The 26,038-nt window shown below is 34.6% G+C and overlaps 4 protein-coding genes across 4 annotated transcripts; 1 reads left to right on the top strand and 3 right to left on the bottom strand.

Moving 5' to 3' along the window:
* The first annotated feature begins 635 nt into the window (after nucleotides 1-635).
* LOC136810139 (26S proteasome non-ATPase regulatory subunit 13-like) lies at nucleotides 636-12,607 on the top strand. Its single transcript, XM_067066706.1, has 16 exons — nucleotides 636-756; nucleotides 966-1,044; nucleotides 1,400-1,434; nucleotides 1,588-1,643; nucleotides 2,347-2,390; nucleotides 2,652-2,738; nucleotides 3,113-3,208; nucleotides 3,524-3,599; nucleotides 3,821-3,900; nucleotides 4,114-4,192; nucleotides 8,776-8,822; nucleotides 8,990-9,052; nucleotides 9,847-9,927; nucleotides 11,026-11,071; nucleotides 11,428-11,498; nucleotides 12,326-12,607. Exons 1-16 carry the CDS (start codon nucleotides 665-667, stop codon nucleotides 12,422-12,424), a joined length of 1,131 nt encoding a protein of 376 aa, XP_066922807.1. The 5' UTR covers nucleotides 636-664; the 3' UTR covers nucleotides 12,425-12,607.
* A 261-nt stretch (nucleotides 12,608-12,868) lies between these two features.
* LOC136810140 (uncharacterized) lies at nucleotides 12,869-14,023 on the bottom strand. The gene is made up of 2 exons (XM_067066707.1): nucleotides 13,804-14,023; nucleotides 12,869-13,464 (listed from the first exon to the last, which is right to left on the bottom strand). The coding sequence occupies exons 1-2, from the start codon at nucleotides 13,931-13,933 to the stop codon at nucleotides 12,947-12,949; spliced, it is 648 nt and encodes a 215-aa protein (XP_066922808.1). The 5' UTR covers nucleotides 13,934-14,023; the 3' UTR covers nucleotides 12,869-12,946.
* A 1,250-nt stretch (nucleotides 14,024-15,273) lies between these two features.
* LOC136810138 (uncharacterized MFS-type transporter C09D4.1-like) lies at nucleotides 15,274-16,993 on the bottom strand. The gene is made up of 2 exons (XM_067066705.1): nucleotides 16,957-16,993; nucleotides 15,274-16,822 (listed from the first exon to the last, which is right to left on the bottom strand). Exon 2 carries the CDS (start codon nucleotides 16,809-16,811, stop codon nucleotides 15,369-15,371), a length of 1,443 nt encoding a protein of 480 aa, XP_066922806.1. The 5' UTR covers nucleotides 16,812-16,822; nucleotides 16,957-16,993; the 3' UTR covers nucleotides 15,274-15,368.
* Nucleotides 16,994-19,544: 2,551 nt separating this feature from the next.
* Nucleotides 19,545-25,636, bottom strand: LOC136810137 (serine/threonine-protein kinase dyf-5-like). The gene is made up of 12 exons (XM_067066704.1): nucleotides 25,429-25,636; nucleotides 24,998-25,052; nucleotides 24,709-24,830; nucleotides 24,370-24,449; nucleotides 24,110-24,242; nucleotides 22,801-22,972; nucleotides 22,474-22,533; nucleotides 21,851-22,339; nucleotides 21,671-21,708; nucleotides 21,193-21,500; nucleotides 20,821-20,929; nucleotides 19,545-20,707 (listed from the first exon to the last, which is right to left on the bottom strand). The coding sequence occupies exons 1-12, from the start codon at nucleotides 25,527-25,529 to the stop codon at nucleotides 20,695-20,697; spliced, it is 1,680 nt and encodes a 559-aa protein (XP_066922805.1). The 5' UTR covers nucleotides 25,530-25,636; the 3' UTR covers nucleotides 19,545-20,694.
* Nucleotides 25,637-26,038: the final 402 nt, after the last annotated feature.

Below are 26,038 nucleotides of genomic sequence, written 5' to 3'. Positions count from 1 at the left end.
AAAGCAAAAGTGAAATCAGCCTGTACTCAAAATCCTGTAATCTTGATAGGAGTTTTAGTCTAAACTGAGGGGGGAAATTTCATACTGCTAGCACTTTGGATAGATTTTATTACACCCCCCCCCCGGTAAAAAAGGAGACGTGCCTCAAAAAGAAGTGCACCAGTGAGTTTTCATTTTCAAATTCTAAACAGACAAGAAGATGTATCTTGGTAATGGTTTATGCAAAAAAAAAAAAGGTGGATAAATTAAAGTCAAAAAAGCATCTATGTTTAAAAACTTATACGAAAATGAATATGAATCTTTGGCAATAAAATTCACTATTAATCACAATTTACTAATTCTTGAGAATCTGACCAAAAGAATTAAATTAAAACGGTTGAGGCTCACGTGTGCAGCAGTAACAAAAACAGGATTTCCAATTTTTATATCCCCAGGCAGGAAACACTTTTTAGTATACATAAATGTTTTTTTCTAAATTCAAGAGAATTTATTCAGATTTCTTTTGCATATAAAATTATGAAGATAGGTCTTCTTCTTCCTAAAGAATTAAAAAAAGTGTATGGGGGGCTTCTTGTTCACCTTTTCCAGTCCATAGGGTTTTCACTTATAAGCCTATATTTTTAATTTCTGAAATGATTTGTGTCATTAGATAAAAAAAGAAACTATGAAAGAAGACACAAAAGTTTACCTTAGCAGAGTTTGTTCTGGACCTTTAGCTGAACAATGGGTAAATTTGGAACAACTATATGATAAAAAGTAAGTTGCACTATGATTTGCTTTTTTATATACTATGTCTATGACTTTTTTCTTTTTCTTTCTTAAGCTGTGATTATTTTGTATTATAATGAGAGAAAAATACTATCAAAATCTACATCATTTGCTACCAGCTCTCTTGCTTAGTGATTTCCTAGCATTTCATCTCTCTCTCTCTCTAATTAATTTCATTCCTCAATTGTTTTTCTCAGGTTATATCATGAGCTTACCATAGAACTTTTGAAATTCGTAAAACATGAACATTTTCAACAAAATGGTGGACTGTTAGAGGTACGTACAATTTTTAGAAAAAAGCCAGATCAATCTTTTCAAAAAATCTCCAATAGACAATCCCTGCCACTACACTACTGAAAAGGAAGATTCTTCCAAAATTGAGAAGAAATTTTTGAACGGTCAGAACTTTGGTTTTATTACAATTTGATTATTTTGCTACTCAGTGTGTGGTGTGAGTTTCTGACCAGGTCCATGCGTTATTGCTTAAATAATGATTGATTCTTTGGTCGTCACCATACAGCTTTCGATTTTTTAATGAGGAAGAATCTTCCAAGTCAAACAGATGGCAGGGACTTGTAGAGTAAAACTTTTAAAAAAAGATCACCTTTTAATATTCTCATTGTTTTTTCAGCTATATGAAAATTTTCTGTCAACAATCGAACACAGGTGAACACTGAATTTTTACTTTAAAAAACCTCCTGGAATTACAGCAGCACATTATGAGCCAAGAGAAATAGGAACTTTATTGTAGTTCTTGCATAGCTAACATGTTGTCTAAAATCTTCATTGTTTTGAATTTTTTTTACTCATTGTTTTCAGGATAAATCCCTTATCATTCACAGAAATTATGCTTGTAATATCTGGTGAAGTTAAAGGTATCATTATTGAATTGCCTTAGGTCCATTCTTTTGAAAATTAAGTATATACCATGCCCTCTCATTTGAGAATTTGACAAAAAATTCCTTTGGGAAAGTGGTTTATTTTACAATTCAACAAAAGAAGGATTATAGATTATATTTTTCAGAAATATACCATGAAGCCTTATAATAAATCATGCAAAATTGTTATGAGCATAGGTATATTAATTAGAAATTTGATAAAACTGATTTTTCAAAATTATTTGAAATTGAAAATTACTTTAATTATCAGTTCAGTCCTACTCCAGCCTACTCAAAACATAGCCCACTATCAAAGTGACCCCAGCATGTTTCAAGAAATAGCACCAAAATAAAAAAATATATATATTTGCACCCCCTCCCTAAGCTCAAGGGGGTCTATGATTCAGATGTTAAGTCTTATTTCCTCCCTTCTTTTTTTGATTAAAACATTAGTTTAAGTCCTATTTTAACCCTATGATATCAAAATAATAGACATTTTTGTTGCAAAGCTATCAGCAAATGAAACCTTAAAAGTTGATTATCTCAATCTGGAAAAAACAGAATTATAGCCTCTCAAAAAGAGAAAAATACCTTTAATCAAAATATAATTTTACGCTCTAAAGTTCTAACTAGCATTCAAGGATATCGTTAATGATAATTTGGAATGAAAATGCTTTGATAAGTTTTCTTCTATTTTTAGAATATGAAAAGGCATTAGAGTTGTTCAGCAAAGTCGAAGAAAAGGTATATAATTATTATGACTAAAAACAGACCCGTCAATCATTATTGGGCTTATGAGAATTCCGAATTGGAATTTGAATGTTTTCAAAAATTTAGCATATCAGAGGAACCCAATTCAATCAAAGCACATCTCTTCTCTTGATGGTTTCCATATAATTTAGGTTTAACTGTTTTCGAACAGAGTAAAAAATTGGTGCCAGTTTTACAAGATTTGCATGAAATTAATCTTCTTTATCAGAATCTTGTTTTTTTTTCTTCTTTCAGATAAAAACTTGTGTAGAAGGGAAAGTGTTATGCTTGATCACAAAAGGTTCACTTCACTTGAAAGCCAATAAATTGGATTTGACAAAGGTTCGATGGAAGCTACTTTGAATACTTTCCTATCACATAATAACCCTAGTTTTTCTTGTTTTCACTTTGTATCCACTGATGAATGTTTTGAGACAGAAAAAATGTCAAACTACTTAAACATATTTTAGTTCTTAGAAATCGTCCTTACTGGGTAAATAATTATCGAACACCCAATACTGGCATTGGTGTGGGAGACGATTTGATGTAAAGTCTTTCAGGATTTTAGTCAGGATCTCTTTCCATTTTCAAAATGTGTAAATAGATAATAGAGAAACGGAAAAAGTTCTGGTGTTATACATTACATTACATACATTCAGTTTGTTCTTTTCAAAAAATTCAGACTGAACAAAGCTTAAAATTGTTCACCTTTTCAGGAGGCGATCAAATCTGCGGAAACGTTGCTTGATACATTGGATGGAGTGACGACAGTTCATGCACGATTTTATGATTTATCCAGTAATTACAGTAAAGTATGTAACCTCATAACACTATCCTTTATTCGGCTTTTCCCTTTTCCCAGAAGTTCTCAACAAGAAAACGCACTGGAGCTTTTAAAATCTTTAAAACCTGATGACCCCAACTCTGAATTCCACTTCTCCTCAATTTGAGGTGCGGGTTATTTCTTATTATCTTTAGAGATCTTTTTAGAATAGGGTTATTTGATTATGCTTCTATCCAGAAATGATTCAATTTCATCATACATGCTGATAATTTTCCATAATACAGTGCTGCATAGAAACCCACCAAGTTAAGATTTCACATTTCGTTTTCTTGGTTGTCTTTAGATCGTTGGAGCATACAACGAATTCTACAAAGACGCTCTTAGATATTTGGGATGTTTAGATATAACAGAATTGAAAGGTATATTGTATAGCTATATTTTCCGCTGGGACACCACCTATCCACTTATCCAATAACAACAGCTGATTGCGCCATGATTTAGTAAATCTTAACGCTCAGCTCAAGCAAACAGTAAGTGTAATCGGCCTCGTTCAATGCATTTGTATTTTTTAATGCACTTATTGACAAGAACACACTACTTTGATTTAATTAAAAGTTTCTGTTTTTTTTTTCTATGAAAGGTGACGAACTAAGACAAAGAGCATTCAATTTATCACTGGCAGCTTTATTGGGAAATGAAGTTTACAATTTCGGAGAATTGGTATGTAAAATGTTGTTTATTCACATCTTTTGGCCGAAACTGTTTTTCTAGATTTATTGAGGTAACAACAACAACAAATTTTATATCCATTTCAATTTTTGATAGCATTAGGTATTGAATTGAAATTGAAATTGAAGCAGGCGTTCTTTCTTTCTTCAAACAGCCAGCTACCCATAAGATAAGCCACATTTACAATACCTTTTCTTTTTATAGCTAGCGCACGATGTCTTAGAATACTTAAAGGGTACAGAGCACGCTTGGTTGATCGATGTTCTATTCGCATTCAACAGCGGTGAGTATTGTTATCTTTCGTCCATCATCATAAATAATAATAATAATAATAATAATAATAATAATGATATATTTCTGTCATTTCCAAAATTTACATTTGGCTCTTCACCTGAAAATTCTGTATATAATATATGTGCAATGTCTAGAAAAAAAATTAAAAAAATATCCTGATAGTATACTGAAGAAAAATTGGGGCCTTGTGCGGACAAGTAGGTAGGGACGAAGCGGTGGGCTAGTATGATGAATAGAAGATTAGGATTGAGAAGTGTGAGGGGTAAAATGTAAATAGTGATAGAGCTAGACTAAAACCTAAACAAATCCGAGTATCTGAGTATGCTAGCTGAGGCCATCGCAATGTGTGCTATTATAAAAAATTAACGAATATATTTAAAAAAAAAATACTAACATAATGTTATAATCTAGACTAGGCTAAGGTTCAAGTACTATTGGTGGCTAGAGGTAAAGTAAGCGACAAAATAGATCTAAGAACTCGGTGAGATAGAATCACGACAGAGCATAAGATAGAATGAGCAAAACTAGCATAGATTACAAACCGAAGGCTGTGTAAAAGTGTACTGGACCTTGCAAAACACGACCAGTATTATGACATAAATAAGTGAGCTATCAACTATCTAAATTAAATTAATTGAAACTAATTAAACATCAAATAGAAAAGAAAAAAAACTTCATAGAACTAGAAATATAATAAAGTCATATGTACTGAAGAAAATACAAACTAAGTACCTAAGAACAGATGGGCTAAATCTAAGATCAGAATGGAGACTAGAGAACCAAGGCTACGAGTAGCGATATATTGGAGAATTGAAGTCAAGATTAAATTGAAACTAAAATGGCGCGTGAATCAAATCGAGAATTAGACTAAAACTAATAAATATAACAAATAATAATATAACACAGAAAGCACCAGCTAGGAAATAGCGAGTAGTGATGCAGGGACTACAGTTGGTAGAAGAGGTACTACTGCAAGCTCCTAGCTAGGGCTTTGTCGAAAAAATATTTTTTTGTTTCTTGACAAAAGGCTTTGTAGTTATCTGAGTCACGACAGTTAACAGGTAGTTCATTAAACATTTTAGAAGCTTCAGATTCAAAGGAACCACTAACATTACAGGTTTCACGCAATTTAGTTCCACCAATTACATCCGTTCGAGTCTTGGCTTGCACATATTTCTCCATAGGGAGGAATTTGGGCCAGTCATTCATATTCACTGATTTCCACGCAAGTTTAGCCAGACTGTATTCGGTCCGTTCTTTGACAGGTAGCCATTTCATATCTATTACGTCAGACTTGCGAGAGTAGCTCTTCCGGACGAAGCTAGCTGTGGCATTTTGGACTCGTTGTAATTGGCTGAATAGATATTGTGGTGCGTTGTGAATTACGGTATTACCATAGTCTATTTTACTCAATACAAGAGATTCTGCCAATTGGCGTCGTACACGGTATGGTAAGTATCGTTTGATGAGGGATAGACTCTTCAGCGTACCATATGCTTTAGTGACGATTTTTTTGACATGTTCATTCCATGTTAGGTTTTCGGTGAAGATGATTCCTAACAGCTTGAATAGGGGAACACGCTCAATCACATTTTCGTTATTTGACTTGATTTCGAATTCAAAATTATGCCTCCTTGCCATTTGAGATGTGGCAAAGAGCATCGATTTAGTTTTTCTGGCGTTAAATATCAAGTTCGAATCCAGCGACCATTTCTCAATTACGCTAATATCAGAGTTCATTTCAGTGACACAATTTTCAAGCTCGTTTGGTTTGGTGTGGCGATATATAGTCGTGTCATCAGCATATTGAACACATTTTGCGGTGGTTTTTGTTGCCATGTCGTACACGTAAATGTTGAAGAGAATGGGTCCAAGTATGCTTCCTTGGGGGACGCCATTAGTAACTGTGAGAATGGATGACTTCTTGTCGTTGATCTGTACGTACTGAAGTCGATTGCTCAGATAGTTGGAGATAACATAGAGTGACTTTTTTGAGAATCGTAGTGTGTGAAGTTTTTTTATAAGAGTTTCAAAATCAACTGTATCAAATGCTTTTGAAAAGTCAGCGAGAACTGCAAGAGTGACTTCGCCTCGATTCATCGCTTTCAGGATGTCGTTTTTGATTTTGATGCAGGTGGTTATTGTGCAGTGACCCTTTCGAAAACCAGATTGATGTTTTGATAATAGTTCTTCACTTTCTAGATAGTTTGTCATTTGTGTCATAATCAGTCTCTCGTATACTTTTGAAAGGATCGGTAATATGGAGATTGGACGGTAGTCGCTCGGATCAGCGGGTGACTCAATTTTAGGAATAGGGCTGATTTTCGAGATCTTCCACTGGCTAGGAAAGACGGATTGTCGAATGGAAGAGTTGATAATATGGCAAATGGGACTACAGATTTCATCGATGGCGAGTTTAATATATTTCGACGGTATCTGGTCATGGCCAGTTGAGCAGTCGTTTCGAAGATTACATAAGGCTTTACGAACGTCAGCGTAGGATACTTCGTTTATGTCGAATGGATTGTCTTGTTCAGGTAATTCGTTGATGAGTTGATGAAGGATTTGCTCTGATTTAGGTTTTGAGTTAAGAAGTCTCCCGGCTGTTGTGTTGAAGTGGACATTGAGTGTATCGGGTTCAGCGGATATCTTTTGTGGTGATGGTTTCAGGATGCGATGGATGGTTGACCATACTTCTTTCGGTCTTTTGGAGGATAGTGCGCGTCGGTAAAAACTGGATTTTGTTACTCGAATAAGAGTTTTTAATTCGTTTCGGATTTTACGAAACAGATCCCAATCTTTTTGCTCGGACTGCGGGGAATGACATTTGGTTCGTAAATAGTCTCTTTCCTTTTGCTTCTCGCTGATGTTGAGATCTTTTAACCACGGAGCTGGTGGACGCGTTAATTTCTGCCTGATGAGGGGTGCGTGTCGGTCTAGACAATCGGTAAAAAGTTTGTTAAATATGTCTAGTTTTTCTTCAGCGGTATCAAAAGCGTAAACAAGATTGAACGGTATTTGTCGGATATCTGTTTTAAATGCTGCTAAATCAAAGTTTTTCTCATTTCGAATAAATTTATATCTGGGTTCAAACCGTGGTTTGCGTAGATTACATATAACGAAGGCAGCATCATGATCGCTCATTTCGTCGCATGGGATAACATCATCGTGGATGACTTTTGAGAATGAGGTAATGATATGGTCAATGCAGGTTTTTCCCTTCCGGGTTGGCTTCTTCACTTGTTGACGTAAACCGAGACGATCGAGGGTATCTTTATATTCGTCAGCAACGTTGTAGTTCTCTTTCAGGAGATCGATATTTGTATCACCAGTAATCACGATTGGATCAGACCAGATGGTGTGAACGTACGATATTAATGTTTCGAATTTTTGAAGCCAAGCACGTTTGTCAACGTCTTCGGAACTTGGTTGATAGAAAACGGCTATAAGAAAGGGACTTTTCTTTCCCTTCACTTCAAACCACTGGTGTTCGATCGTTGTATCTTTCTTGTCAATGTCAGTTCTTGGGCGATGTTTGATGCCGTCTTTGAAGTAGGCTCCGACGCCACCACCACGTTTACCATTTCTGTTATTGTAACTGAAAGGATGATAACCGGAGAAGTTGAGTTGACGGATGAGTGCAGGATTGTCAACGAGCCATGTCTCAGAGATTGTTAGGATATCGAACTTGTGTTTTAGGAGCATAGCTTCAAGCTGGGCAGTCTTATTTTTGATAGATTGAATGTTAAGGTGCGCAATGCTGTAGTTGTTTCGGTTGGCATTTAGAAAATCCAACTGGATTTGAGTATCTTGTTGCGCTGGGATATCATTGACGGTCGAGGGGTCTGATAGTAGAAAGTCTATATCGACATTGTTGAACGGTAATTCAGTAAGCAGACAGTCGTGACATGTCCATAAATTGTGTTTGTCTGAGAAGTTTTTTACAGTTTTATAAATACATTTTACGTGAGTCGAGTTGAGACAAACCTTGCATTCCAAGTGGTACGAATTCTTACGGACAGTTTTGGCACAAACAGGACACGCGAGCGGACCCGGATTAGTTTCGATGTCACCAGAGATGAGGAGTCGAAATGTTGCCGAATGATTTGCGTACAGATGGATCGGTGCACAAAACCTCCGTTTGTTGTTGTGATTTTGACGTCGAGTCAAAAAGTCTTTGTTTTGAACTTTAAAACTCGATTTCTCGTGGCTTCTTCCCATTTGATGTAGAAAGAGATACACCATTACGACGAGCGCAGCTTCCTTCATCTTCTTTAGCCAAAATCAGCTCACTTCTTTTTAATTTGAGTGAGAATTTTAAGAAAAACTAATTTATTTTCACTCTTTTGACGTTAGTTTTCAAAAAAGCGTCTAACCGTTGAGAAGTCGTTGCATTGATAAATAAGATTGGGATTTGAAATGTGATGGTCAATTCAATTTTTAGCATACAGATTGCTTTCCATGACTTTGAGGGAGACATTGATGACAATCTTTATTGACTTTTTCTGGCGCCACGGTTTTCAGGTTAATAGACACCACCTGTTCACTAATTCCCATTCTCTTTCTTTCCAGGTAACATTCAAAAGTTTTTGGATATGAAAAGCAAATGGGCTCAACAGGTAAAATAGCTTTGAGTGATTTTGAATAAGATAAACTTATCCAACCACTTAATATTGAAATTGTCTGCCAAGTGTGTTCGAAAAGAAAATATTCCAATGCCTCGGTTCTTTGAAATATTAACCAATATATACATCATCAACTCGAGCATCACTTTATTTAATTTCAGCCGGACCTTGCAGCCAACGAGACCGCTTTACTACAAAAGATCACACTTCTTTGTTTAATGGAGGCAAGTTAAATCTTTCTGAACTGCAGCAACTGGACTCATTTTTTGTTCATTTAAAAAGAGAGAACTGCGATCATTTATTTGGCTGTTATTTTTTTTATTGAGAAAAAAACTTATTTTATGCTCACAAAAAGGGATGTTCGCTATCGCATATCTAAGAAATATACGAGAATGTCTTTTCCTTAGAGGTGGACGATAAGTAATAGTTATCACACGGTACAGAGTACAATATGGGATATATTTTTCGAGTTCAGAATTTTCGTTTTATTTTCTGAGAAAATATACAAAACTCCGAGCGAGAAAAATATATCCAATATTGTACGAGTGAAAGTGTGATAGCTGGTTTATTGTGAACTTGAAAAATATCAACAAACAACTTTCTCTCTCCATTTGCCTTTCTCTATGTTTTGTTTTGTTTTTACTTCCTGTATTTTGGCGAAATCAACATCAAAACATTCGAAAATGATTCGAATACTCATGAAAAGATCAAAACACTCTTATTTGACAACTTTTTTGTGATTTGAGAGGAAACGAAACATTTCTGGAATAAATTTCGGTAAAAGATACAACAAGAAATTTAAAATTCGATCTCTCGCTTACCAGACCCCTTTTTGGAACGCGGCCTTGTATTTGTACGGTACAATATGAAATACAGCATTTATGTACGCGTTTTTAGCCAATTAGATTGCTTATATTTTTCATGTTGATGATAAATTATGTGATTTGGAGAAACAGTTGATCTATTAGTGTATTTTTCACCACGAAAAGCTTTCTAAGTTCGAATCTTCTTTTTATAGTTGGCATTCTCAAGGAAATCGACCGACCGAAGTTTTTCATTTGATGCAGTCGCTAAAGAAACTCGATTACCTGTCAACGAGGTTTGCTTTCCAATTGTTCTTTTACGGCTGACCTGATTAAAAAGTATCTACCGCTGCTTTTTTGCTCGATCCTCTATTTAAACCAAGGGCTGTATAAAATGCCAGAATTTGAAAGACTTCTGTTCAGCCAGGGGGGGACATGCAGTTAGTCCCTGACACTAGGTGGAGTAACTGAAAATTTTGACCTTTCTCGCTGACACCACCACCCTTGCAGTTACTCCACGGTGGAGTAACTGATTTCACACCTTGAAAAGGTATACACCACCCCTTTAACCAACAAAAGACAGACAATGACGATAAGCATGTTGAGCCAGCATGATTTGATGTAAATTTCGGATAATCTAAACAGGTCTAAACAGGACTTTTACCAAGGAAAGTGAAATGGTCTTTTGCAAGGTAAGTGGAATTAGTTTTTGCGAAGTTTCATTATGTAAAATGTAAACAATAAAAACAACACAACCTATTAACCCTTGGGGTGTTCCCCCTAACTAACAGAACAGAAATATAGTATTAAAATGTTTCAAATGTTTCAGTAAATTCTCAATGTTTCAAGATATTTCAATCAATGTACACTCTAGTAAGCTTTAGTAGGTGTCTCTTGCACTGGTAACCCGACTGGTAAATAAAGAAGTAAGGAAAAATACAATGTTTTGGAATAGATAGAGAACACAAATTATGAAAAATAAACTCAGATACACCTGGATACTGCTGGATACACTTATTATTAGGAGAACTATGAGTATCTTTAAGGTTATTAGGACAGAAAAAAATTTTCTATTTTTTATAAGAAAAATTTTCACAATCTTTGCAGAGATAAGAAAAAATTTTAACAGGTACTCCACAAAATAATAACTGATTTTCCAAATTTCATGTTAAGGCACCACCCATGTTGCAGTTAGTGCACTGGTGGAGTAACTGTTTTCCCAAATTTTGGTTTATATGACCACCACGGTAGTAAGTGTCATAGTGTTTATATAATAACTGCATGACCCCCCCCCTGGTTCAGCCTTGAAACAACGTGTAAATTGGGCCGAATAGTGAACTTTTCTTTTTGGTTATAGTCCACTGATTATTATGATTATTTCGTTTTGTATTTAGGTCGAACTTCTAGTTATGAAAGCACTTTCTCTTGGCTTAATAAAAGGTACGTTTTGTTAGTTGATGACAAAATGCAAAAGAGGAGCCCTAGACTAGATGTGACTTCTGGTTGATCTCGATTTATGCTTACATATTGTAAGCATGAAAATCGTTTTGCTCTCTTATGATTCGAAAAACTGTTTGCCCATTTAAATAAATTTGAGTTTATCGCCCCAGTGATATATTGAAAGTTTATCGTGGCTTGGATCACGAGAATTACGCTTGGCTTAGTTTATTGGGTCAAGCTGGGGGTCTTAGTACAAATAGTGGAGAAAGCAAGCCACGATAAGCTAATTACCCATTTTTGGTTTTCATTTTTGATTTCCCAATAGTTTCATTTCATTCATCATTGTTTTTCAATAGGAACTATCGATGAAGTTGAAAAGATGATACATATCACTTGGGTGCAACCACGAGTTCTTGACAAAGATCAAGTAAGTGAATAGTTAAGTTTTTCCTTCCTCTTTTTTCGTCCTGCCACAATGTTCTATGATTGTGTTTATTGAATTATTTATTGAAATTCTATATTTGTAAATGTGAATGACTTCATCATGTTTAAATTCGGACGGTCGTTTTTTGGACACATTTCATGCTTTATTCAGCCTTTTAACATATAATTTAAAGGTTTAGGGGATAGTTTAACGTCGATTCTAACATTGGTTTGCTTACACTGCATTTTTTTAAATAAAAGAAAGAACAATTTGCCCCCCCCCCTCCGCGCTGTGCGAGCACAAATTTTAGGAATTTTGTTTATTCTTTGTCAGCATAAGAGCTAAATGCATTTTCTAAATTCTTGAATAAATTTGAATAGCGTTGAAAAGTTATACCCGACATAGAATGCACCCTCCCCCCTGAGCTTAAAGGGTCGCTAAACCATTTTTGTATGACTGGGGGCTTTATATTTCAAAAAAAAACTGGGGGCTAGCTAGGTGGGGGCTGAGTGTTGTGTAGTAGAACTGATGGCAGAGCTTATAGGTTACAAATATTTTGAATTACTTAAAAATTTATGCTGTGGAGAAGGTTTTCACCCCTCATGAAAAGCTTTTTGCCTGCCGCGCAATGAATTTATTGACAATTTGCATCCAAAATTTCTTCGATATTTTGCTATGTGAAGGTGAGGGCTTATTTTCCCTTGCTCCCCTGAAAAAAGCTGGGGACTGGACCCCTCTGTATTCTATGATACCAACCGGTCCGATTTAGTGGACTGAAGAACCTTGACTCAAACTTTAGCTGAATAATTTAACATTTTCTTTAACACAAGATTGGTAAATTGCGTGAATTGATCGGTCTATGGGGAGAGAAAGTCAAGAGTTCAGTATACCTCGTTGAAGAGCAAGTCCCTGAATTGATGGTCAACTGAAGCATCAACTTTCAACGAATGACTCTTAATGGAAAGAAGGTTTCTTCATCATTTGTTCCTCGCATAATGTATTATACTTTGTTTTACGACTTTATTTATGTACGAAAATCTACATACGATAATTTAAAGTCAATGAATTTTTTAAAAATATATGTAAAATGGTTTCTAAAAACAATAACAAAACGTATCATATCTGTCAATATTTTCGGAAAAATCGAAGTGATATTTGGAGATCATATTATGCTGATGTTAAGATTCCCTTTTGATTCTCTTTTAATTTTCTTGTACATTTCGGATCAAATCTTAAAAAAAAATTCGTTCTTGGTTATATCAAATTTTAATTCAGCATCTATTTACCAAACAATCCAAAAAACATATCTGACTATTTTATTTTGAGCTTTTAAGTTTTGATTTTTTCACACGAGATTCTTGGGGTAAGTTTGTGCTTCCTTTTGTAAAAGAAGTTATAATGAAGCAAAGAAATTCTTGACACCAAATTCTGTAGAAGCTCCTCGCCGTTCATCAACTATCTATACCGACACATTCCATTTGACAATTGAGTTCACATTCACTCGTTTCACAAGCATAAGCATCGATGTCAGCTTCGTTGTAAACATTGACTGTTTCCACATGATCTCCACAATCAACGCCACAACAACTTTCACTTTCGTTTTCAATATCATTCGAATGATCATCGATATTTACAACTATATTCGATGTCGTTGCCGCACATTTCTCAGCTACTCGTTGCGCGATTAGGTCTTTAACCCCGTCAAATTGTTTTACGATATCCGTGCATTTTTTATTCATCGCTTTATGTTCGTTAAGCGTAGACCTCAAAATAATATCTTCGTTAGTAACAGCGATATAAGCATGTTGATTATTTTTGTCATAATCTTCCAATCGTTCTTTCTTTGTTACTCTTGGCTTTCGTTTCTCGTTGCCTTTGGTTTTATGTTTGTCACTTAGGCTTGATGGTCGTGGGCGAGTGGCCGTTGATTTTGATGCGAGAGCAGGCGGCGTCCAAATGGTTCCCCCAGCTGAAAGATAAAAACACAGAAATGTTTTGTAGGTGATATACTTCAGGTCTTTTTTTCTTCGCAACAAGACGAATATACTGAATTAACAAAAAAGTCTTGGATTGGTGAAGCTTTTCTTGAGGATAAATGAGAAAGGGGGTATATACAGTCAAGTCCGTTATATATTCCTAGTACGTACGTTCCATAATTTTTCGTTAGAAACACCCTGGATTTTCCAGTAGAGGCAAATTTTAAACAGTTTTTCTCTAACATAAATAATATTTGTCACCAATGACAAAAACCTGAGTGTTTCCGTAAAAAATATTACGTCATGAATATCATGGTAAACTATTTTCTTGCCTGTGATGCTTGATCTTCTTTCCATGTTGCAATGAGAAACACTTCTGGGGGTACCCCATTCTGCTGGTCCTCCCTTGTTTTCACTTTGTTTCTTCTTTGCTGCTCGCTGGTTATGTAATATTTGAATCATTTTAATCGAATGTTGAAATCAAATCAGACGTTACCCTTTTGACTTTCTCTTGAACTTGAACTCTAGAAAAACACACTTTATTAATTCTCTTTCCACTCTTTTAAACTCTTATCGCCAATTTGATGACCGAATCAAAATGAATTGTTTTCATTTTCAAATGATATTATTTCTTCATACTTACAATCTATATTTGGGACACGTTCCATAAATAATTCACCACCTGAAGAATGAAATCATCGAACTTTCCTGAATGAGTTGCTTGAGTTGTTGTATGGATTGTATGAAATTGTAATTGATGTGAAAATACTTTGATCTTTAATATTAATTCATTGAATACACCACTGTGTGATTTTACGAATGGGCGTGAACTGAGGGAGTAGGGCTTCCTTCATTCCCGACTATGGATCCAGTACGAAAAATTGACTAAGATTCACAAAAGTAAAGCTGCTTTTATTTCTTTTGGGCGATAAAAACACCCCCTTCTCTCAGACCCACTGGGAACCCTTCCCATTAAATAAATTGGCCAAAATATCGTCCCCGGTGGAAAATTATCCCCCATCAAATAAACCAATCTTCACTGCAAATTATTAAACTGATTTTTCCATCCCTATTGAATTTTGTAACTTGAAAACAATAAAATTTCCAATAACAAATTTCAATTTATTTCCAGCCATGAATACTGTGGGAATATCAATCCCCATCGAATTTCAGTCTGCTATTTTTATATCCCCACTGGCTGAAAAAATCTTGCCGGATCTGTGAGAAGGGGGTGTATAAAATTCTTTTAACGCCGGTCATTAATTCTTTCGAGCCTAGCCTATTGAATTCAATATAAGAAATTCGTTTTTATCGAATCTATGAAAATGAATCATTTGAAGCTGAAGGTACATTGTAGAACCTTCAGACCCACTAAAATTATCGGTCAAAAGTCGTCTCTGGTGATGAAAACCTTAAATTCTTTATCATCGGAAATTTGTGTGCTAAGAAACGATCCCTATGGTGACAGAAACAGGGTCAACTACTAAAAAGTCCGTTTTTACACTGACTCGATGACTATGCAGGATCCTATTTTGATAAGAGCATAACTCTTCAGTCTGGAGCAGACCAAACCATTGCAAGTCCAAAACTTCTCCTTTTCCATACCAGTTCACAGCCCCGTCATGATAAAGCAAACGGCTATTCTTGATTGGAAAAGTAACCATCAATTATTGAACAATTGGACGGTTCGTAATCATATCCTAACCAACTAAAAAATATCGAAATTTGAAATTTCTCTTCCATATCAAAATCTTTTTCTAATTATAAAAAAATTTATTAAATTATATAAAGGGTGTACAGTACACTAGAAAAAACTATCCTTGAAAGGTCTGATAGTTACCCTCCGCCCCTCCGCCAGGGTGCTGAGTGGGTTAAAAGGTGTTTACTGTCTTTTTACCTAAGGTGTATCATCCAAAAACACCTTATTCTGGCCATCAATGTCCACCTCATCGTCTGACCAATCAAACTCAATCATAATGGAAGTACTTTCGGTTTTTGATCGCTTCAATTCAGTCTTTGCGAAAGTCACAAAAATTGTTGATAAAAGATATAACAACAAGATCAGACAAATTGTAGTTAAAGGGAATCCACTCTCTATCAATTTACCGAATGCGTAAATTGTGATGAAACCATATATATTTGATAAAATCAACACAATCGAACTAGAGGTGCCTTCTGGTACAGGGGACGTCATTTCTGCAATATGTTCAATCCCAGATCCAAAATATGGAATGCTAAAAACAGCAAAAATGGCATACGACAAAAACAAGATGTAAAGATTGTTGGATAGCGTTAACACCAATGCAAATACTAACCAAAAAATAAATGATCCAGCGTTCAAAACAATTGCTAGCTCTCTGTGCTTGGAGTAGCGATCTTGAACAAAACCGCCCACTAGCATACTAGCACAAGCAGCGATATCGCCCATGGCACCCGTCCATCCGATAAAATGCTGAATTGCTGGACTTGCTCCGTGTCTCCAGACCACAAGCTGCGACAAGACAACAGCTACAGCTAAAAGCAATCCACTGTTGATACCGAAAGCTTGTGCTACCATTTGAAAATTAACATCTTTGTACAACATTTTCAGCGATTGCAAAAAAGTTAAGTTCTTTCGATCAGGAATAATAGAAGGTGGTGAAGGTGGGTATTCTCTATACAAGATCAATGTTACCAAGAAAATAATAAGTGCAACAATAAGCCTGGATTTGAAAAAGTTTTCCATTCCAATAGCCACAATAGTTAGGTCATTACTAGCAGGTATCATAAGAGAGGGTTGTATGAATCCAACAGCTACTCCCAAAATATTCATTAAAACCCCTATGGCTGTTGACATGCCTCTCTCATGAGGAGCAAACCAATTTGCTGAAAGTTGTCCTGGAATTTGTACTATACTTCCGTATGAAACACCATAAAAGAATTGTCCTATCAAAACATAAGTGTAGCCATCTTTTCCAGCTCCAATATATTGAAATACGGCACAAAGTACCATCAATCCAGTTGCCACAGTTAATACAATACGAACACCATATCTTGATACTAAATAAGCCACTGGAAGCGAAACGAAAACGAAAATAAGGACTCCCATATTCGCCAGCCATTCAATGCTTACAGTTGATACGTTATAATATGCAGAAGCTACATTGGCGACAGCGCTTAAGCCCAAAAACATGAAACCATTTAGAGTCGTACATAGTGAAAATATGAACAACATAAGCCAACGCTGTGGGTAGACTTTGAGCGATGTTTGACTTTTGTGACAATGTCTCGGTGAGCCTTCGTCTACATCTTTTGATGTTGAATTCATAAGATTTTCTTTCTCGTCATTTGCTGTTGACATTTTTTACAGTACTAGAAGTAGAAAAGATGAAATGAGAAAAAACGAGATCTCTGTCAGTCTGTGCACCAAAGATCCTTCATTATGTATGCGGTGAAATGTCTGTAAAGATGCCAGATATAAGGAAACAATGATATTTAGTGCTTACCACAACTTGTTGGCCCTGTTTGACATTTCTTCTAATCCTAAATAAAAAATCTGGGAATTAGACCCACCTTTCTAAATCTAAGAATCTGTTACTCAAAAACGATCGGGGAGCCCTTTCATCGGACACGCACTCTCTCTACTTGCCTGTAAATAACAAAATGGTTGAAACAAGGGATTATTACATTGAGTTTAAAGCCCGAAGGGCTAGAGTAGAATTTCTAACCCTTCTCAGGGAAGAAAAAGTGAGGCCTTAAAAAATGCACCGTATTTTTGACGACAGATTGAATCTAGCAATTCCTTTGTTTACGATTGATATTTTTTTTGAAATTTAGTGGTAAATTTTAGTTTCAATCTGTCATTTGTGTAAAAACCAGCCGAGCCGCTCAAGGCCGCGCAACTTTGGTAGGATTTGTTGGCTTCAAATCCTACCAAAGAGATTGACTTCTAGCCTTCGGCCTGTACCTGATTTTTGCTGATTTCTCATTTTCTAGCTATGTCCGCAGTAATGATATTATTGTTCACTCTCTTTCCCTGATTAACTGATTTTTCAAAACATTTTAATTGCGTTTTTTATCGAAAATGACTCATCCAATTCCCAAAAGAGACTTAAAACTTTCTTGTGATAGTCAGATTCTTCTATTTAATTGCCAATTATATGTCGTTATGACGTTTCAAGTTGTGAGAAAGATGCAAAAGATGTGTTGTGTATAAGAAATTGAATGTTGACACCGGAAATATTCAAACTTCAACCACAAAAAAAACCACCTTGCCACCACGTGCCTTCAAAAGATTTTCATACCATAGTGACACCGAGACACTCGAGTCTAATGTTTGTTACTTTTAGCTCTTGCAGTAACAGTTTTGGAAAAATATTCCTAATTGAAAATTTCGTATTACTGTAAGCATTTTGTTTCATTTTTCTTGTCTAATGATGTTTTTCTCACATTAGATTTCTAGATTTCACAAATCTATCCGGCTAGCCCTAGGCGAAAATTAAAAAAATGTAGTGTTTCCGGAATGCGAGTGAAGGAAAAAAGATCTCATGCGGCCGGCCGGAAAAAAAAATTTATTATTGCTATTTTTGATAACTTAAGATCAATGAAATAACTTTATTAAAGAACTTTTATGTACAAACAGTATGAAGAAAGCCCTGAATACTAATGTATCAACTACTAACGAACAAAACTTGAGTGGACAAAAGCGGGATTATCTAACCAAACGACGTTTGATAGCTTGAACGGTCAACTTGATTTTCTTTATGATGAACCATATAGATGAACCCATAGTCTGCGGCCGGGTCCGAAAATATTTTTTTTCACCCAGCCGGTTTCCGGAAACACTACTTTTTTTATTTTCGCCTTACTTTTTCAAAGTTTTTTCCCTGCAAAGGTACGAAATGAGTGTCTCTTATAATTTCTTGGTTGAAAATAGCATAACAACAACACACTGAATGATTTTCCATCAAGAAAGCATGCCCCTTGTTTCTTAATTTTTGACCCTTTGAGTAAAATTTAGCAAAATAGAGGAATTTAGCCCAAATTTTGTTACTTTAAACCCGTATTGCTTGAAATTAGTTATTCCAGACACAGCTTTGGTGATTTTTTGGGTGTTTTTGAGCCTCATCCTAAAAAACAAACAAAACAAAACTAGAGTGTTTCTATTTTCCTAGTGCACCATGTAGAAATATTACTAGGAAATCTTAAAAAATACAATTGCCTTAGCCATAGATCTTACAAATACAAACTTTACTCATGCTACTGCATACATTCACGACACAAATAACTAAGCTCAACCTGTTCAGAACACATGTAATAGACTCAGAGATCTTTGATCAATAATTGCGAAATACGACCATAATTTATCTTTTGATAAGTGAATCAAAGAGATGTCTTTTTTTTATAAGAACAACAAAATCATATGATGTACATTAGGAGGACATTGCAAAAAGCTCGGGTTATGTGCCAGCGCTAAGGGTACAAAACTTGTCTTCTCTAAACAGTCCAATCTTTATATCAAAGGTTTAGGGTTTTCTGAAAATTTAGAACAGATTTTGTCACTAAGTTTCTTTTCGATGAGATATAATTTCAAGCACATTTGATATAATTAGATAATTATAAGGTTTATTGTCTCTGGTGATACGTTGTCAACGTACACGATTTTTTTTATAAGAATGGTGTTTTTTCATTTAAAAAGCAAAAATGGCATTTTTGTGATTTTGAGCCTTACAGTACTGGGGGAAGCTAAAATTGCTCTGTAAATGGCATTCTTAGATTTTGTTGCCTAATTCCATGATGGTGATATTCTTACGATATTCTTAATTTTTTGGCCATTTTCATCATGGACATTCTTATAAAGTGTATTCTACTCCATGATGATTTGTCTAATCAGGGAATAGTCCTGTAGAATTTTGATCAAAATGGGGAAAAAGATATCTAAATAAAGACGATTAAGGCGTATAAAAACTTCTATCTCTCATATTTGGCAGTTGCTAGACTATATTATATACCGTTGGAAATAGGTTAAGAAACCCAAAATTTTTACTCTGGCAAAAGAAAGAAGAATATAGAAAATTAATTAAGTTTAATTAAATAATTGTTTTAAGAAGTCTCTATTCTCTTTAAATAATAAGCGTTCATTCCAACAGTATAAAATATTTACACCATGCTTATTTATATAAAAACTCCTCTCTCCTACATTCCACAGTTGCAAGAATGTGACAGAAAAAGGACTAAGCAAAAAAAACTAAAAATAAATTAAAGGGAAAATGTGATATAGTAAGTGATAAAGCACGTTCATTTCAAAAATCACGGCGAAAAATTCACTAAAAGAACCCAAAGTGAAGGGAAGTACTCTATATATTGTGACCCTAAATATATATTGTGACCCTAAGATCCCCCTATTTCATGTATTTTCTTCTGAGTACCACTCCTGTTAATTCGACTAACCCTTACAATAAGCCCGTGGACTTAACAGCATATTCGTGTCTGAATATAAACAAATATAAAGTTTCGAAATCCTCAATTTCCTGGAGCAACCGAATTGAAATTCCAATCGAAAACAGATTAGTAAATGGGTCAGCAGATGATAAGTTCATCAGGTTATTCTGTTGTGTGTATGAAATCCCTATTTGCTCTAAAATAAACTCCTATTTACAATCACAATATTTACAACTTTTTTTAAAGCACAAGAAAATTACAGGTACGACGAATCAGAAAATTTCAGAATTCAAATTAGGTATTAAATTAAATTTAAGGGTTGTTCATCATGATATCAACAGCGAGAACCTTTTTCTAACATTATCCTGAGATTGTTAAGATGTTCTACGAAAATTCCTGAAACTCGTTACATGGGTTTAAATGCAACGTATAACTAAAACAGAATCCTTCCTCGAGATTCCCATTTGACAAAAAATAAATACATGCACCATATTATGCACAACTTTGTTGACTAATGTCTTTCACTTTTAGTTTTGTCGTTTTCAAAAAAAATAATTCATTTTTTAAAAGTCTTCACAATCTCTTTGACTCGAACATCATAATACTCGTTGTTTATAGCTCCTCCTTAAAGAAATAACTTCTTTCGGCAATTCCGTCCCAATGGTAGGGGCGTCACGCCCTGACACACGAATGATACTTTAGTGAGCTCTAAATCATCTTTCCTTTCCATCACGTCTGGCGTTTCAAGAAAGCCAAATATTATAAGCTTTAGGTAAACTTCCAAGATGTTGAATTTGATAATTTCATTTTCCATACCTTTAAAAAGAAGAGTTTAAAAATTCATCATTGTTAAGAAATTGCTCCTCAAAAGTTTTCATTTAAGAAGTCCTTCGATAATAACATAAAAATCGACGAAAAAAGTTACTCACTTATTACTCCAGTTAGTTCTTCCAATAGCCATAGATGGTTTCGAGATATGACCTAAAGATCGTTGTTTGTTGTTGGACAATGCAGGAGGTTTCCAGATGGCACCACCACCTATGAAATATTTAAATTATGAGATTATTTTAACCAATCCACCACGAACGATGCAAAGGTGTTGTATTTTGGTAAAAAATTACCAAAATTGATCAAAGGCTTTCATGAGACGCAATTTAAGGTTTGTTTAGAAAAGTTTACAAAATCTCTGATTCAAATGAACTCAGTTTAAACAAAGGTTTCCCCTAGCCATTCTTAAAAATGTATCTGTAAACTTCAAAACTTTAAAACTGAAATCATTATTATCTAAAAGAGGGACTTACCAGCTAATCTATCAGAGCTTTCTTTCTTCTTGATGGTAGGTAGTTTAGTGCCTTGCCCCATATCTCCCATGTATCTTGAGTTCATGTTGGGTTGAACATTACCGGATGTGAATTCGACAAATTTCCGACCACTTCCAGCATCCACGACTCGTCCTTCGATACTCGGTTTAATGGGGGCGTTTGGACCTCCAGGGTAATAACGTGATTTTTGTAGATAATGCTCCTTAGCGCTACCTGGTGTCGTTCGTTTCTTTCCACTGCCAATACTTGGTAAAGCTTGAAATCCACCCAAAACTTTCTCTTTATCACTATAAGTGTGAAGAGAGTGTGAGTGAATTCGTGAAATTGAAATTACTCCAACACTTCCGAAAGAAGATGTCAATAATGGGACTATTCTACTTAGTTAGATTTCGTTAGACTAATTTCACAAACCATGACCTATAAAGAGGAGAAGCTTATAAGTTTCAATCAAAATTACCTTATTGATTCCATGGTATCCCTTTTCTTGATAGGATGCTATAAATAAAGAAGATCCATGAAATTGAATAAACTAATGAAATGTGTTAAAAATTAGCAGATTTAATAACTCGTAAAGAATAGATTATATAGATCCCAAGTAAAATGAACTTACGAAATTAAAATAACATCCACGACTTACCCTTTTATTGAAGCTATTTGTACTACTTCCCAAACCATCCAGAATAGAATCGAATTCGTCAACTGAATCTTTAGTAGCGGCAGCATTTTGTTTGTTATTCATATTGGATGAACCCCAACGTTTCCTTGGCTCTTGAGATTTTTTCGGACCCTCTGGTTTCTTGGGTTCAAAGTCAAATTTGCCACCACTAGCATTATTATCCATATTGTTCTTTTTCAAATTTTTGTTTAAAGACATATTTAAATTGATGGGTTTGACAGTCTCTTGTAAGTTCGTGTTATTTCTTTCACCTAGCCCTGTTTCGGCTTTCAACGGTTTTGCTTTCTGTTTATGTGAACGATGTAAATTTTGTCCGACTGTGAAAAATTTGTGCGCTAGCGATTTCTGTGATGAAGGTCTTTGTTGTGGATTCCAAGCCAACATTGCATATAAAATCTCAATACCATCTTGACTAGCATTCGGTATAAGTTGCCTCAATGGAGTCGATACCTAAAATATGCATTGAAAAATATAGGGAAGATCAGGGAAGATTCTATAAGATTTTTCACAGTTCCGCATTTTTGGATAAAGTCTTCTACTTTTTTTCTGTTATCTGACCATGTTATCAAAAAAGTAATACATACCATTTTAGGAAATTTGAAGTTCATTTTGGATGCTAATTGATAACCCTCTTCCCAGTCATTCTAGAAGAGAACAAAACATGGACTCATTAATAACAAAACAGTGCAATAATAATAATTAGATGGAATGCAGGAATGTCTCTGCAACTGATAAAACGGATAATTCTGAGTATTTATCGATGTCACTCTTGCAGTAAGAATATCATCTTAGGTTTCCACGTGGTCGTTTTGAATGCTATTTTATTCATTTAGTTTATTATCATAAAAGCTGTCTATGTTAATTTGCTTATTAATTTTGAAAAGGTTTATTGCAGCTATCATGAATCTTACCTTGTTTGGAGTACCAAGAACTGAACAAATTTTGAATATCATATCTACTTCACTTGAGCCAGGAAATAAAGGACGCAATGTATACAATTCTGCCATGATACAACCCAAAGCAAAAATGTCAATAGGAGAGTTGTAATTGGTTGATCGTAACAAAACTTCGGGAGCTCTATACCTGTAACAAATAATTTAAATAATAATGTCTTCTATAAGTCTATTGATAAGGTCAGTGAAAAAATATTTAAATAGTTTCGGCTTCAAAAATCAATTTTATTGAAAATTGAAACATGCTTGATGGTGGGCATTGCTATTAATAATGTTTTTGAATGAAAAAACAACCAATTATAAGGAAAAAGTCCAATCAAAAAACAGAAAAACGGCGATTTCCAGCATGTTTCCAGCATTTTCGGCCGATAAAAAATTTTTCTCAAAAATCGGACTCGACCATGATTTGGGCATTGTTAATATGCATCTTTGAGCTAAAAATCAGAAAAACGAGTGATAAAATCTTGAGAAAATGCCAAAAAACCCGTTTTTCCGGCATATTTCCAGCATTTTTGGCCGAAAAAAAATGTTTTTTTGAAAATCGTGATCCATCACTTTTTAGGTATTGTCATTTTGCATCAGTGTGCAAAATTTCACAAAAAAATATAAAGTACAGCTCGAGAAATTCAATAAATATTGTCTTTCCGGCTAAAATAGGTTGTTTCGGCAATTTTTAAACGGTTCCGGCTTCAAAAATCAATTTTATCAGATTTTATTGAAAATTGAAACACCGGACTCAGCCATTTTTTGGGCATTGTTAATACGCATCTTTGAGCAAAAAACTATTTTCAAAAATCGGGCTCAGTCACTTTCTAGGAATCATCATTTTGCATCATTGTGCCAAAAAACAGAAAAAGTAATGAGCCAATCCTGAGAAAAGCTGGTAACAGACGAACGAACGGGCGGACAGACGAACATGGGTTAATTTAAAGGACCTCCATTGGGGTACCCAGAGGTAGGTCCAAAAATAATTCCTTGTTTGCCTTTTCATAAATTATTTTGAGTGCAATGACTGCCTCGATTTAAAACCATTACCAAGGTGATTAAATCCCTTGAGTCTCCGAATGTTACTTTTATAAATAGAGTAAACTTCTTAATGAACTCCTCTTGGACTCAATTACCATAGAAATAATTTGAAAGCGAGGAAGCAGTTGCTTTTGACGTAATTCATGATAAAGGTCTATTTCTTTCCCCAATGACTCAATATAATTTTTATTCTTAATTTGGAACAATTTGGTTTATCAATGAAAGAAAAGGAAAATTGTACCATCTTGTTGAGACATAATCAGTATACGGCGGTCTTGAACGGATTTCCCGAACTAAACCAAAATCAGCTATTTTAACAATTTCTGGTCCACTACACAGCAGGTTTTCTGGCTTCATGTCACGATGGAAATAACCTAAACATTAAAATTGATATCATTTGAAAAACATTTGCATTATTGAGCTAGTATTTATAACAATGATGATAAAGACAGAAAATACATAAAAATGAAGTTTTGTTTTGAGGTGAAAAAAAATTTATACCTGTTTTATGCATGAATGCTAATCCTTGTAAAATCTGATACATTATATTCCGCACTGTTGTTTCAGGAAATAATTTGTCCCTATAAGAAGGTCGAGAAGTAAGTCAATCATGAAATTCCTTTTTGCTCTTACAAAAGGCCATTGTTCCATGGACTTGCAGCAATCAAAGCTCCAAAGTTAATCCTAAAATTAGCCTGAAATTTCAAGACTTTTTACATAGAGCAGAGCATTGAAATTTGAAGCAACAAAGGGAAGAAGTAAATCTTTAACTTTACTCAGAATATTCAAATTCTTTTTTTGTTTAGCAAGTCTCAGTGGAAAATAATACAGAACACTTGCCTATTTTTCATTAGTTGGTAAAGGTTTTCCTTCATATATTCAAAGACAAAGAATAATTGGTTGTTTTCTCTGATGACTTCTTTCAGCTTGATCAAATTGGTGTGACTCAACTTTCGTAAACTCTAAAATTTGTAATGAAAATTTATATGCTAAAAATTTTATTGAAACTTATTCTAAAAATTTTTATTATCAAGAGACAGGAAAGTATAATTTTTTCGACAGAGAGGTTTCAAAAAGAGAAAGCTAGAAATTCCATAGCTCTCATTTTAAATAAAAAAAATTTCATTACCTTAACTTCCCTTAAATTGATGCATTCCTCCCATGAGTAATATTTCCTTTTCATTCTAAAATAGAGTGGTGTAAAAATTAATTAGAAGCAGGTTCAGGTAACTTAGTCTTAGAGCAATCAGCATTTCATTTAAAGCTAAGTTAACAGTAACAGTTGAGGAGGTCCAAATTCCCATGAAAAAAAATGCAGAGCTTGCGAAAGCATTGCAGTTTCAAAGCAAACCAGCATAACAAAGTGTACTTTTGTCAGTTCTTTGTTCTATATGAAATTGGAATGTCTTTTTTCTAAAATTACATATATAGTATACAGACCATTAATTTAAAACGCTTTGTTGTTAAAAAGTGACGAGTAATAATACAAAAGAACAACCTTCATATATGTATGGATTAGCATTAATCTAAAACAATCAAGGATATACAAAAATAACTTACTTTTTTATTGCTACTGGCTCTCCAGTGTCATGGGCTTTTCCCAGTAAGACAGAACCATAGGTTCCATCTCCCAGTGTTTTGAGCGTTTCATATCTGTGCATTATTATCAAATTCTCAGCAAATCAGGGATATACTAATGCACAATCTATCAAACAATTTACTTTAAATGTCATCTAAAATAAACAGACTTTTAAGTTAATTTTGAAAATAAGGAAAATCATTTAAAATCAAGTGCGTTAAAAATATTTTAGATAGAACACTATTTGATTTAGCTATAAAGTCCATTTGCTTTAACTGTGCACTAATCCTTGTTTTACTTGTCATTTTTCAACAAATACTTCATTTCCCATTATATAACATATATACCGCTGAAAAGATACTGTAATTCAGAGCACTATAATTTCTGCAGAAAACAAGTCAAACAAATTTAGAAAATAGAGATGAAACCTAAGAAGAGTAAATCTGCAACCTCATCCCCATTCTATTCCACCCCAGGTTTTATCTACCTTATCTTATTATCTTTATCTACCTTTATCAACTAGCCCCTTTTACGCTGACTCTTATTACGCCACAGCCTAATTTTGGGCATACGCCAATTTAAGGCTGTTAA

This window comes from Clytia hemisphaerica, unplaced genomic scaffold, assembly GCF_902728285.1.
Source record: "Clytia hemisphaerica strain Z4C2 unplaced genomic scaffold, Clytia hemisphaerica genome assembly, whole genome shotgun sequence".
Classification (NCBI taxonomy): Eukaryota; Metazoa; Cnidaria; class Hydrozoa; order Leptothecata; family Clytiidae; genus Clytia; species Clytia hemisphaerica.
Note: the sequence above shows the minus strand (reverse complement) of the source record. Positions and strands in the feature narration are given on the sequence as shown.

Coding starts and splice junctions, on each gene's coding strand:
- LOC136810137 (XM_067066704.1), bottom strand. CDS start 25,529: ATGCACAGATATGAAACGCTCAAAACACTGGGAGATGGAACCTATGGT. Junction 22,340..22,473: donor ACTTCAAATTTCCTAAAATG/GTATGTATTACT, acceptor TGCATATTTTAG/GTATCGACTCCATTGAGGCA. Junction 20,930..21,192: donor AAGCTCTGATAGATTAGCTG/GTAAGTCCCTCT, acceptor AATATTTCATAG/GTGGTGGTGCCATCTGGAAA.
- LOC136810140 (XM_067066707.1), bottom strand. CDS start 13,933: ATGATTCAAATATTACATAACCAGCGAGCAGCAAAGAAGAAACAAAGT. Junction 13,465..13,803: donor AAGAAGATCAAGCATCACAG/GCAAGAAAATAG, acceptor TTTATCTTTCAG/CTGGGGGAACCATTTGGACG.
- LOC136810139 (XM_067066706.1), top strand. CDS start 665: ATGAAAGAAGACACAAAAGTTTACCTTAGCAGAGTTTGTTCTGGACCT. Junction 757..965: donor GAACAACTATATGATAAAAA/GTAAGTTGCACT, acceptor TGTTTTTCTCAG/GTTATATCATGAGCTTACCA. Junction 1,045..1,399: donor AAAATGGTGGACTGTTAGAG/GTACGTACAATT, acceptor TTGTTTTTTCAG/CTATATGAAAATTTTCTGTC.
- LOC136810138 (XM_067066705.1), bottom strand. CDS start 16,811: ATGTCAACAGCAAATGACGAGAAAGAAAATCTTATGAATTCAACATCA.